Raw genomic sequence first — 14630 nt, forward strand, 5'->3', positions numbered from 1 at the left:
AGTAGTGAAAGTATCAGAAGAGTAGTGAAAATATCAGAAGAGTAGTGAAAGTATCAGAAGAGTAGTGAAAGTATCAGAAGAGTAGTGAAAGTATCAGAGGAGTAGTGAAAGTATCAGAAGAGCAGTGAAAGTATCAGAAGAGCAGTGAAAGTATCAGAAGAGAATCAGAAGAGCAGTGAAAGTATCAGAAGAGCAGAGAAGGTATCAGAAGAGTAGTGAAAGTATACGAAGTGTAGTGAAAGTATCAGAAGAGTAGTGAAAATATCACAAAGGGTAGTGAAAATATCACAAAGGGTAGTGAAAGTATCAGAAGAGTCGTGAAAGTATCAGAAGAGTAGTGAAAGTATCAGAAGAGTAGTGAAAGTATCCGAAGTGTAGTGAAAGTATCAGAAAAGTAGTGAAAGTATCCGAAGAGTAGTGAAGGTATCAGAAGAGTAGTGAAAGTATCAGAAGAGTAGTGAAAGTATCAGAAGAGTAGTGAAAGTATCAGAAGAGTAGTGAAAGTATCCGAAGTGTAGTGAAAGTATCAGAAGAGTAGTGAAAGTATCACAGGAGTAGTGAAAGTATCACAGGAGTAGTGAAAGTATCAGAAGAGTAGTGAAAGTATCAGAAGAGTAGTGAAAGTATCAGAAGAGTAGTGAAAGTATCAGAAGAGTAGTGAAGGTATCAGAAGAGTAGTGAAAGTATCAGAAGAGTAGTGAAGGTATCAGAAGAGTAGTGAAAATATCAGAAGAGTAGTGAAAATATCAGAAGAGTAGTGAAAGTATCAGAAGAGTAGTGAAAGTATCAGAAGAGCAGTGAAAGTATCAGAAGAGTAGTGAAAGTATCAGAGGAGTAGTGAAAGTATCAGAAGAGCAGTGAAAGTATCAGAAGAGCAGTGAAAGTATCAGAAGAGCATCAGAAGAGCAGTGAAAGTATCAGAAGAGCAGTGAAAGTATCAGAAGAGCAGTGAAAGTATCAGAAGAGTAGTGAAGGTATCAGAAGAGTAGTGAAAGTATCAGAAGAGTAGTGAAGGTATCAGAAGGGTAGTGAAAATATCAGAAGAGTAGTGAAAGTATCAGAAGAGTAGTGAAAGTATCAGAAGAGTAGTGAAAGTATCAGAAGAGCAGTGAAAGTATCAGAAGAGCATCAGAAGAGCAGTGAAAGTATCAGAAGAGCAGTGAAGGTATCAGACGAGTAGTGAAAGTATCAGAAGAGTAGTGAAGGTATCAGAAGAGTAGTGAAAGTATCACAAAGAGTAGTGAAAGTATCAGAAGAGCAGTGAAAGTATGAGAAGAGCAGTGAAAGTATCAGAAGAGTAGTGAAGGTATCAGAAGAGTAGTGAAAGTATCAGAAGAGTAGTGAAGGTATCAGAAGAGTAGTGAAAATATCAGAAGAGTAGTGAATGTATCAGAAGAGCAGTGAAAGTATCAGAAGAGCATCAGAAGAGCAGTGAAAGTATCAGAAGAGCAGTGAAGGTATCAGAAGAGTAGTGAAAGTATCAGAAGAGTAGTGAAAGTATCAGAGGAGTAGTGAAAGTATCAGAAGAGCAGTGAAAGTATCAGAAGAGCAGTGAAAGTATCAGAAGAGCATCAGAAGAGCAGTGAAAGTATCAGAAGAGCAGTGAAAGTATCAGAAGAGCAGTGAAAGTATCAGAAGAGTAGTGAAGGTGTCAGAAGAGTATTGAAAGTATCAGAAGAGTAGTGAAAGTATCAGAAGAGTAGTGAAAGTATCACAAAGAGTAGTGAAAGTATCAGAAGAGTAGTGAAAGTATCCGAAGAGTAGTGAAAGTATCAGAAGAGTAGTGAAAGTATCAGAAGAGTAGTGAACGTATCAGAAGAGTAGTGAAAGTATCAGAAGAGCAGTGAAAGTATCAGAATAGTAGTGAAAGTATCAGAGGAGTAGTGAAAGTATCAGAAGAGCAGTGAAAGTATCAGAAGAGTAGTGAAAGTATCAGAAGAGCAGTGAAGGTATCAGAAGAGTAGTGAAAGTATCAGAAGAGTAGTGAAAGTATCAGAAGAGCAGTGAAAGTATCAGAAGAGTAGTGAAGGTATCACAAAGAGTAGTGAAAGTATCAGAAGAGTAGTGAAAGTATCAGAAGAGTAGTGAAAGTATCAGAAGAGCATCAGAAGAGCAGTGAAAGTATCAGAAGAGCAGTGAAAGTATCACAAGAGCAGTGAAGGTATCAGAAGAGTAGTGAAAGTATCACAAAGAGTAGTGAAAGTATCAGAAGAGTAGTGAAAGTATCAGAAGAGTAGTGAAAGTATCAGAAGAGCAGTGAAAGTATCAGAAGAGTAGTGAAAGTATCAGAGGAGTAGTGAAAGTATCAGAAGAGCAGTGAAAGTATCAGAAGAGCAGTGAAAGTATCAGAAGAGCATCAGAAGAGCAGTGAAAGTATCAGAAGAGTAGTGAAAGTATTAGAAGAGTAGTGAAAGTATCAGAAGAGCAATGAAAGTATCACAAGAGTAGTGAAAGTATCACAAGAGTAGTGAAGGTATTAGAAGAATAGTGAAAATATCAGAAGAGTAGTGAAAGTATCAGAAGAGTAGTGAAATTATCAGAAGAGCAGTGAAAGTATCAGAAGAGCAGTGAAAGTATCAGAAGAGCAGTGAAAGTATCAGAAGAGTAGTGAAAGTATCAGAAGAGTAGTGAAAGTATCAGAAGAGTAGTGAAGGTATCAGAAGAGTAGTGAAAGTATCAGAAGAGTAGTGAAAGTATCAGAAGAGTAGTGAAAGTATCACAAGAGTAGTGAAAGTATCACAAGAGTAGTGAAAGTATCAGAAGAGTAGTGAAAGTATCACAAGAGTAGTGAAAGTATCACAAGAGTAGTGAAGGTATCAGAAGAGTAGTGAAAGTATCACAAGAGTAGTGAAAATATCAGAAGAGTAGTGAAGGTACACAGAAGAGTAGTGAAAGTATCAAAAGAGTAGTGAAGGTATCAGAAGAGTAGTGAAAGTATCCGAAGTGTAGTGAAAGTATCAGAAGAGTAGTGAAAGTATCAGAAGAGTAGTGAAAGTATCAGAAGAGTAGTGAAAGTATCAGAAGAGTAGTGAAAATATCAGAAGAGTAGTGAAAGTATCAGAAGAGTAGTGAAAGTATCACAAGAGTAGTGAAGCCACTGTCTCCTACAGGTCCTCTGCCTCACATGAAGGGCACCTCAACTACCATCAGACCGGAGCCCGTCATCAGGATGTGATACAGAGGAGCTACAACCAACATCACCTACACTAGTGTGTTCCCCTCATCACTTTGCCACCCTAGGGCCTCTGGGGGACTTGGCAGGATAGTCGCAAACACTGTGTGGGACGTTGTACTATAAGGGGGCATTCACACGGAGTAACGCCGGGCGTGTATCACAGCCGTACATGCCAGTGTTACGGCAGACTGCCGATCACTTCCCATTCACTTCATTGGGAGCGCTCGTAAACGCCGCTGTTACGAGCGCTCCCTTTGAAGTGAATGGGATGTGTTCGGCAGTCTGCTGTAACGCTGGCGTGTACGGCTGTGATACACACCCGGTGTAACTCCGTGTGAATGCCCCCTTACACCGCACACACCCGTGTCAGTATGAAGCCACGGAGGTAGCAGGTGTTACCTGGGGGAGGTGCAGATAGACTGCGCTCTACTCTCAGGCGTTGGTTTAGCTGGTAGCAGCGGCCATTGACGTAGATGTTCTGTCCGCAGGTTCTTTGTAAGGTGGGTCCACAAGCCTGAGACAGATGAGAAATAATCCGAATTATTACTACTGCCCTCATCACCATGAGCAATACAACTGCTATAATAATACCAAAACCACCATCATCACCCATACTGTAATCATACACATCATCATCACCACCACAACTACCAACAATAATCACAATCATCAACACCAATAACGCCAACATCTTCATCATCCTCACTACTACCACCACCATCATCTTTACTGCCATCTGTGACATACAGTCCATGTGGTGACCTTACACGATGACTGTACAGGCTGCAGTAAGGTCTGGTCTCCGATATGTACAGGTGGGGTGTGAGGACCCCAATATGTGCAGGTGGGGTGTGAGGACCCCGATATGTACAGGTGGGGTGTGAGGACCCCGATATGTACAGGTGGGGTGTGAGGACCCCGATATGTGCAGGTGGGATGTGAGGACCCCGATATGTACAGGTGGGGTGTGAGGACCCCGATATGTACAGGTGGGGTGTGAGGACCCCGATATGTACAGGTGGAGTGTGAGGACCCCGATATGTACAGGTGGTGTGTGAGGACCCCGATATGTACAGGTGGTGTGTGAGGACCCCGATATGTACAGGTGGGGTGTGAGGACCCCGATGTGTACAGGTGGTGTGTGAGGACCCCGATATGTACAGGTGAGGTGTGAGGACCCCGATATGTACAGGTGGGGTGTGAGGACCCCGATATGTACAGGTGGTGTGTGAGGACCCCAATGTGTACAGGTGGTGTGTGAGGACCCCGATATGTACAGGTGGTGTGTGAGGACCCCGATATGTACAGGTGGGGTGTGAGGACCCCGATATGTACAGGTGGGGTGTGAGGACCCCGATATGTACAGGTGGTGTGTGAGGACCCCAATGTGTACAGGTGGTGTGTGAGGACCCCGATATGTACAGGTGGTGTGTGAGGACCCCGATATGTACAGGTGGGGTGTGAGGACCCCGTTATGTACAGGTGGGGTGTGAGGACCCCGATATGTACAGGTGGTGTGTGAGGACCCCGATATGTACAGGTGGTGTGTGAGGACCCCAATGTGTACAGGTGGGGTGTGAGGACCCCGATATGTACAGGTGGTGTGTGAGGACCCTGATATGTACAGGTGGTGTGTGAGGACCCCAATGTGTACAGGTGGGGTGTGAGGACCCCGATATGTACAGGTGGTGTGTGAGGACCCCAATGTGTACAGGTGGTGTGTGAGGACCCCGATATGTACAGGTGGTGTGTGAGGACCCTGATATGTACAGGTGGGGTGTGAGGACCCTGATATGTACAGGTGGGGTGTGAGGACCCTGATATGTACAGGTGGGGTGTGAGGACCCCGATATGTACAGGTGGTGTGTGAGGACCCCAATGTGTACAGGTGGTGTGTGAGGACCCCGATATGTACAGGTGGTGTGTGAGGACCCTGATATGTACAGGTGGGGTGTGAGGACCCTGATATGTACAGGTGGGGTGTGAGGACCCTGATATGTACAGGTGGGGTGTGAGGACCCTGATATGTACAGGTGGGGTGTGAGGACCCCGATATGTACAGGTGGGGTGTGAGGACCCCGATATGTACAGGTGGGGTGTGAGGACCCCGATATGTACAGGTGGTGTGTGAGGACCCCAATATGTACAGGTGGTGTGTGAGGACCCCGATGTGTACAGGTGCGGTGTGAGGACCCGATATTTACAGCCCACCCCTCGCTATTATACTGAGAAGACACAATGGGAGTCATTACACCTACCAGTAACTGAACAGGGCGCTGCAATGAGGCCATAGAGAGTCCGAGCGAAATATCAAAATCATCGGCAGAACCTGAAAATCGAGAACATGGAGGACACTGAGAAAAGCCGACCATGTATGACATCATTCTGAGACATGTGACATCATTCTACATCATTCTGAGACATGTGACATCATTCTACATCATACTGAGACATGTGACATCATTCTGAGATATGTGACATCATTCTACATCATACTGAGACATGTGACATCATTCTACATCATACTGACACATGTGACATCATTCTACATCATACTGAGACATGTGACATCATACTGAGACATGTGACATCATTCTGAGACATGTGACATCATTATACATCATTCTGAGATATGTGACATCATTCTACATCATACTGAGACATGTGACATCATTCTACATCATACTGAGACATGTGACATCATACTGAGACATGTGACATCATACTGAGACATGTGACATCATACTGAGACATGTGACATCATTCTGAGACATGTGACATCATTCTACTAAAAGGGATTGTCCAGGCTTTGTTTTTTATGTTAGGCTGGGGAAAGTGAAAAAGAACCCCCCTCCCCCTCTATCTTGTTTTGTTGTCGTCTAGCTTTTCTGCACGTTTCTGTCCATGAGTGGTCAGATGCTTTGGAGAGGACACTGGTTGTAGATCTCTGAGCCTGGTGCACCAGGAGAAACATCTGTTGGGGGGTATTTTAGGGTCTTACCAGTGATGGTGATGGGAGAGCACCTCGTGTCTTCCGGGTTACAGTCATATATCCGACCAGTTTTATTTGTTGCTTCTGCAAAGCGGGGAGCGCTGACCATCATCCTGTGATAGATAGAAGTTGGTTACAGCACTCACAGGAAGTATTTGCCCCCTGGACATGTGTCATGTTCTATTTGGGACTATTTGCACCCCTAGTTTGTTGCACAGGGATGGCTTCTCGTCTTGTAGAGTTCGGTCACCTCAGCTTGGCAGGATTATGGGTTATATTATATCACGCCCCAAGGTTCTAGCACTAAACTGTAGGATGTGTTATATGCTCATGTTGCTAAAGGGGTATTCCCATGACGCTTGTTCACTAACCCGCAGGCTGTTGTGCTCTCTTCACTTCCTGCTTTTCTCGGCACATTGGTGGGCGGGGTTTCACTTGCACGGGATTGGTTGTAAATGAATTACCATAGTGTGAAGCTGATGTAGCAGAGCTGGATTTGAGTCACCTTGCATTACATAGAGAGGTAACGGACTCCCTAGCTCAGCCCTTATCAAGCAAATCCAATTAAACCAACTGATAAGAGCTCAGAAATCCCGGAGCTCTCACCTCCCCTAGCTGTGTCATTTAAGTAGCGGAGCTTCTCAAACAGCTCTGAGCTGCTCCCTGCCCCTCCCCCCCTCCCTGAGAGCAGGCAGCTACATCACTTGACAAATGAGCAGATAATCCCAAGGGCCATAGAAACGGAGTGTAAACAATGAAGTGAATGCACTAAGATAGCGGCCAAACAAAGCAGTTTTGATAAAGCAATGCATTTAGGAAAAGTCTTATATCCACATAAACTAGCAGTATAGATCGGATCCTTGTGATGGGACAACCCCTTTAAGGCCTCAGTCTGAGGGAGGGTTGTGAGTCTCTGTTCCATAACACCCTCACCTATTTACATTTTTTATGAGTTTGTGACAAATGGCAACATTCTACATAATACTGTGACATGTGGCATCATTCTATGTAAAACAGTGATGTGGCATCATTCTACGTGATACTGTGACATGTGGTATCATTCTACATAATGCAGTGACGTGGCATCATTCTACGTGATACTGTATGGCATCATACTATGTGACACCCCATTGGAATCAATGTAACACGGAAGGCACTTGGAGGTCCTGTGAGTGTCAGCCAGTGTCTTCAATCTCTCGAGCTGCCTCCATTGCTGTTCTGGCATTTTTCTAGACGCCATATTGCACAATGTTGGTCAAGGGAGGGAGATGGATCAGCACATAAGACTGTTCCCATAAATCAGGTAGGACAAGAGGAAGAGATGACTGTAGGAAAACAACTCACTACTAGAGGATAGCTCACTGCTGGAGGATAGCTCACTACTGGAGGACAGATCACTACTGGAGGACAGATCACTACTGGAGGACAGATCACTACTGGAGGACAGATCACTACTGGAGGATAGCTCACTACGAGAGGATAACTCACTACTAGAGGATAGCTCACTGCTGGAGGACAGATCACTACTGGAGGACAGATCACTACTGGAGGACAGATCACTACTGGAGGACAGATCACTACTGGAGGATAGCACACTACAGGAGGATAGCTCACTACGAGAGGATAGCTCACTACTGGAGGACAGATCACTACTGGAAGACAGATCTCTACTGGAGGATAGCACACTACAGGAGGATAGCTCATTACTGGAGGATAACTCACTACGAGAGGATAGCTCACTACTGGAGGACAGATCACTAAGAGAGGATAGCTCACTACTGGAGGACAGATCACTACTGGAGGACAGATCACTACTGGAGGACAGATCACTACTGGAGGATAGCACACTACAGGAGGATAGCTCACTACTGGAGGACAGATCACTACTGGAGGACAGATCACTACTGGAGGATAGCACACTACAGGAGGATAGCTCACTACGAGAGGATAACTCACTACTAGAGGATAGCTCACTGCTGGAGGACAGATCACTACTGGAGGACAGATCACTACTGGAGGATATCTCACTATGAGAGGATAGCTCACTACAAGAGGACAGCTCACTACTGGAGGATATCTCACTACAAGAGGATAGCTCACTACAAGAGGATCGCTCACTACAAGAGGATAGCTCACTACTGGAGGACAGATCACTACTGCAGGACAGATCACTACTAGAGGATAGCTCACTACTGGAGGACAGATCACTACTGGAGGACAGATCACTACTAGAGGACAGATCACTACTAGAGGACAGATCACTACAAGAGGACAGATCACTACTAGAGGACAGATCACTACTAGAGGACAGATCACTACTAGAGGATAGCTCACTACTGGAGGACAGATCACTACTGGAGGACAGATCACTACTAGAGGACAGATCACTACTAGAGGACAGATCACTACTAGAGGATAGCTCACTACTGGAGGACAGATCACTACTGGAGGACAGATCACTACTGGAGGACAGATCACTACTAGAGGATAGCTCACTACTGGAGGACAGATCACTACTGGAGGATAGCTCACTACTGGAGGACAGATCACTATTGGAGGACAGATCACTACTGGAGGACAGATCACTATTGGAGGACAGATCACTACTGGAGGACAGATCACTACTGGAGGACAGATCACTACTGGAGGACAGATCACTACTGGAGGATAGCTCACTACTGGAGGACAGATCACTATTGGAGGACAGATCACTACTGGAGGACAGATCACTATTGGAGGACAGATCACTACTGGAGGACAGCTCACTACTGGAGGACAGCTCACTACTGGAGGACAGATCACTACTGGAGGACAGATCACTACTGGAGGACAGATCACTACTGGAGGACAGATCACTACTGGAGGACAGATCACTACTAGAGGAAAGATCACTACTGGAGGACAGATCACTACTGGAGGATATCTCACTATGAGAGGATAGCTCACTACAAGAGGACAGCTCACTACTGGAGGATATCTCACTACAAGAGGATAGCTCACTACAAGAGGATAGCTCACTACAAGAGGATAGCTCACTACTGGAGGACAGATCACTACTGCAGGACAGATCACTACTAGAGGATAGCTCACTACTGGAGGACAGATCACTACTGGAGGACAGATCACTACTAGAGGACAGATCACTACTAGAGGACAGATCACTACAAGAGGACAGATCACTACTAGAGGACAGATCACTACTAGAGGACAGATCACTACTAGAGGATAGCTCACTACTGGAGGACAGATCACTACTGGAGGACAGATCACTACTAGAGGACAGATCACTACTAGAGGACAGATCACTACTAGAGGATAGCTCACTACTGGAGGACAGATCACTACTGGAGGACAGATCACTACTGGAGGACAGATCACTACTAGAGGATAGCTCACTACTGGAGGACAGATCACTACTGGAGGATAGCTCACTACTGGAGGACAGATCACTATTGGAGGACAGATCACTACTGGAGGACAGATCACTATTGGAGGACAGATCACTACTGGAGGACAGCTCACTACTGGAGGACAGCTCACTACTGGAGGACAGATCACTACTGGAGGACAGATCACTACTGGAGGACAGATCACTACTGGAGGACAGATCACTACTGGAGGACAGATCACTACTGGAGGACAGATCACTACTAGAGGAAAGATCACTACTGGAGGACAGCTATCTACTGGAGAAAAGAACATTGACTAAGGGCAAATCTGCCATGTAGATAACTAGTGAAGGAGAGATGGATAAGATCTTCATGATATCATCTGATGCAGTGAACTGGGGAACCTTGAGTAAACACTTGTGTCCTGCTGTTACAGGCGGTTCATCTCTTATGATATTGTGAGTGTACCGTCTATAGTCACAGCCTGGAGATCTTATTCTAGTAACCTGTTGTCTGCTGCACTATAACATCTGCTGCTGTAGACAAGTCATCTTTCTTCCCTATTGGAAGACTCCAGCCGACCTGTTAGAGGAAGTTTCTGTGCAGAAATTGTATGAGGGCTGGGTAGTGGCGCAGTATGTCAGCTGCGGTCATTGTCCGGTGCCGGCCCCATTGAGCGCTATATTATCTCCATCCCAGAGCTGACAGATCCCCCTCCGGGGCAGACTTACTACAATACTGGATTGTGGAGAGTTTATTGCAACTTATCAATAAAAAAACCCTTCTAAAAAATAAAGTGAAAGAAAATCTCTATAAAATGATCAATATCTAATACAAGTATACATATAAACCTAACTCTGGAGAAATACCGCCCCCCACCCCCTCCTTTACAATACCACATCCTATATATTACTTGGAATTTGTTACTAAATCGAGAATTTCAATGCCATGACACAATAGCACATGACAACGCCCAGGAGCTGTATTCATAATTCTGCCTGTATTTGGTATTTCACTCCCAGAGTCCTACACGAGATGACTGTACTTGGCCTGGACTAGAGACCACACTACCCAGAATACAAGTCACCAGAGCCAGGCTGTGACTGGAGGACAAGATGTCACTTAGGATCAGTAGAAGATAAGTAGAGGACAGGATAGTCACAGGTCATGTTACATCAGGTGAGCTGATACTCAGAGGTGGCGGCCACAGAAAGCCACAGACTGGTCACAAACCCTATCACTTAGTAAAGAAGCCGATAGTTCTCTTACCTATTTCCCAGTTGTACAACCTTGTGTCCGAAGCTGCGGTCATTGTTCTGGAAGAGGATCGGCCGCTTGGTGTCCAAAAAAAAGGCTCCAGCCAAGGACATAACTGTGAAAAGAAGTATGAAGTCCATGAGGAGCATGTCCTAATAATAAGAACCCTCCCTGGTGATCTCAGCCCCAAGATGGATCCTGCAGTGTGAGAACTGGGCAGAAGAAAAAACTAGCAAAAAATATGAGGAGGGGAAGGACTGGAAGTGGCGGAGAAAAGGGCAGAAGAAGAAGACAACTGGCAAGTGAATGATGGAGGAGAAGAACTGGAAGTGGTGAAGAACTGGGCAGAAGAAGAAGACAACTGGCAAGTGAATGATGGAGGAGAAGAACTGGAAGTGGTGAAGAACTGGGCAGAAGAAGAAGACAACTGGCAAGTGAATGATGGAGGAGAAGAACTGGAAGTGGTGAAGAACTGGGCAGAAGAAGAAGACAACTGGCAAGTGAATGATGGAGGAGAAGAACTGGAAGTGGTGAAGAACTGGGCAGAAGAAGAAGACAACTGGCAAGTGAATGATGGAGGAGAAGAACTGGAAGTGGTGAAGAACTGGGCAGAAGAAGAAGACAACTGGCAAGTGAATGATGGAGGAGAAGAACTGGAAGTGGTGAAGAACTGGGCAGAAGAAGAAGACAACTGGCAAGTGAATGATGGAGGAGAAGAACTGGAAGTGGTGAAGAACTGGGCAGAAGAAGAAGAAGACTGGCAAGTGAATGATGGAGAAGAAGAACTAGAAGTGGTGAAGAACTGGGCAGAAGAATAAGAAGACAGGCAAGTGAATGATGGAGAAGAAGAACTAGAAGTGGTGAAGAACTGGGCAGAAGAAGAAGACAACTGGCAAGTGAATGATGGAGGAGAAGAACTGGAAGTGGTGAAGAACTGGGCAGAAGAAGAAGAAGACAGGCAAGTGAATGATGGAGAAGAAGAACCAGAAGTGGTGAAGAACTGGGCAGAAGAAGAAGAAGACAGGCAAGTGAATGATGGAGAAGAAGAACTAGAAGTGGTGAAGAACTGGGCAGAAGAAGAAGAAGACAGGCAAGTGAATGATGGAGAAGAAGAACTAGAAGTGGTGAAGAACTGGGCAGAAGAAGAAGAAGACAGGCAAGTGAATGATGGAGAAGAAGAACTAGAAGTGGTGAAGAACTGGGCAGAAGAAAAAGAAGAAGAAGAAGAAGAAGAAGAAGACTGGTAAGTGAATGATGGAGGAGAAGAACTAGAAGTGGTGAAGAACTGGGCAGAAGAAGAAGACTGGAAGTGGTATCATGGAGGAATAGAACGGGAAGTGGTGAACTGGGCAGAAGGAAAAGACTGGCAAGTAGAATGATAGAGGAGAACTGGACAAAAGAGAAAAACTAGTAAAAAGAATGATGGAGGAGAAGGACTGGAAGTGACTGAGCACTGTATAGGAGAATTAGACTGGTAAGTCAAACCATGGGGATGAACTGAAAGAGGTGGAGAATTGAGCAGAAGAAGAAGACTGGTGAGTGGACTGGTATAGGATAGTGACTGGTAACTCTTGTATGGTGTGCCGCTGATTTAAATAAATGGCATAAACTTATTATAGCAGGACTTGCAGCTGTAATATAGAGAGTCGATGACCTCAGTGTTATGGCTGTGGGCACTGGCCAAATTTGGGGTCATCTTTGCACTGAATGTTCCGCTACAAAATTCAACTACAGGTAAAAAAAATTCTAACATAATTTATCATTCTGCCCTATTTTGTGCGGTAGAATGCCAAGACCTCTATATACAGTATATAGTACATTGCTCCTTATTACCCCTATACACAGTGTAATGTGCCTTATTGCCTCTATTCACAGCATAATACCCCATTTTGCCCCTATACACAGTACAATGTTCCCTATTGCCCCTTGACATATTGTAATGCTCCATATTGCCCCTATATACTTTATAATGCCCCCTGGTGTCTGCTATACACAGTATAATGTTCTGTATTGCTTCTACTATAATGCTCCACATTATCCCCCACGTACTGTATAATGTCCCTTAGTCTCCCCTATACACAGTATCATTTCTCCTTATTGCCCCATGATATAGTAGAACACTCTTTGGTGCCCTGATACATATTATTATGTCCTAGTATAAGTTCTCCATTTACAGTATAATGCCCCATTTGTGCCCCATACACATGATGTCTCATCTCTGCCCTTCCTCTTATATTACTGGTGATTAGAGATGAGCGAACAGTAAAATGTTCGAGATTCGATATTCGTTTCGAGTAGCCCCTCAATATTCGACTACTCAAATTGAATATCGAACCCCATTATAGTCTATGGGGGGAAAATGCTCGTTTCAGGGGTAGGCAACGTTCGATCAAATTCTACTTACCAAGTCCACGAGTGAGGGTCAGGCTGGATCCTCTGAGAAGTCTTCTCCTTGCAGCGTCCCCGCGGCATCTTCCGGCTCTTCATTCACTCTGCCAGGCATCGGCACCACAAGCGGACATGTGCAGTCGGCTCTGCCCAGGCCCGATGCTTGGCAGAGTGAATTCAGAGCCGGAAGACGCCGCAGGGAAGCTGCACGGAGAAGACTTCTAAAGGTAGGAGAAGAACCAGCGTTGATTGGCCGACTGTATAGCATGCGGCCAATCAATGCTGGTTCTGCATTGAACTTTTACATTCGAACAGCGAGTGGTACTCGATAGAGTACGAGTATTTCGAATACCGTAGTATTCGATCGAATACCTACTCGATCGAGTACTACTCGCTCATCTCTACTGATGATCACTCTTCTGCCACTCTGTCAGCTTCCAGCATCTCTATGTACTGATCTTATCCATAGCCTGACAGTGAGTGAAGAACCATTACATCGCTCAGCCTCCTCCACCACTGCCTGCGAGAAGACTGGTGGGGACTGGGTGGGGAGAAGGACTGGAAATGGTGGAGAACTGGGCAGGAGAGGAAGACTGGTGGGTACTGGGTGGGGAGAAGGACTGGAAATGGTGGAGAACTGGGCAAGAGAAGAAGACTGGTGGGTACTGGGTGGGGAGAAGGACTGGAAATGGTGGAGAACTGGGCAAGAGAGGAAGACTGATGGGGACTGGGTGGGGAGAAGGACTGGAAATGGTGGAGAACTGGGCAAGAGAAGAAGACTGGTGGGTACTGGGTGGGGAGAAGGACTGGAAATGGTGGAGAACTGGGCAAGAGAGGAAGACTGGTGGGGGACTGGGTGGGGTGAAGGACTGGAAATGGTGGTGAACTGGGTAAGAGAGGAAGACTGATGGGGGACTGGGTGGGGTGAAGGACTGGAAATGGTGGAGAACTGGGCAAGAGAGGAAGACTGATGGGGACTGGGTGGGGTGAAGGACTGGAAATGGTGGTGAACTGGGTAAGAGAGGAAGACTGATGGGGACTGGGTGGGGCGAAGGACTGGAAATGGCAGAGAACTGGGAAAGAGAGGAAGACTGGTGGGGGACTGGGTGGGGTGAAGGACTGGAAATGGTGGTGAACTGGGTAAGAGAGGAAGACTGATGGGGACTGGGTGGGGCGAAGGACTGGAAATGGCAGAGAACTGGGAAAGAGAGGAAGACTGGTGGGGGACTGGGTGGGGTGAAGGACTGGAAATGGTGGTGAACTGGGCAAGAGGAAGACTGGTGGGGATTGGGTGGGGAGAAGGATTGGAAATGGCAGAGAACTGGGCAAGAGAGGAAGACTGGTGGGGACTGGGTGGGGAGAAGGACTGGAAATGGCAGAGAACTGGGAAAGAGAGGAAGACTGGTGGGGACTGGGTGGAAGAGAATGA

General features: G+C 45.8%; 1 protein-coding gene across 1 annotated transcript in view; it reads right to left on the reverse strand.

Annotated features, from left to right (window-relative positions):
* Positions 1 to 14630, reverse strand: part of LOC142217059 (integrin alpha-M-like) — a 74202-nt gene that overhangs the window by 50129 nt on the left and 9443 nt on the right. Inside the window, exons 2-5 of the mRNA XM_075285238.1 lie at positions 10826 to 10928; positions 6177 to 6280; positions 5434 to 5504; positions 3575 to 3689 (exon numbers count right to left, since the gene is read on the reverse strand). Coding sequence (XP_075141339.1) covers positions 3575 to 3689; positions 5434 to 5504; positions 6177 to 6280; positions 10826 to 10928 — 393 coding nt within the window. The remainder of the gene's footprint in view (positions 1 to 3574; positions 3690 to 5433; positions 5505 to 6176; positions 6281 to 10825; positions 10929 to 14630) is intronic.

The sequence above is a fragment of the Leptodactylus fuscus genome, chromosome 8 (assembly GCF_031893055.1).
Source record: "Leptodactylus fuscus isolate aLepFus1 chromosome 8, aLepFus1.hap2, whole genome shotgun sequence".
Taxonomy (NCBI): Eukaryota; Metazoa; Chordata; class Amphibia; order Anura; family Leptodactylidae; genus Leptodactylus; species Leptodactylus fuscus.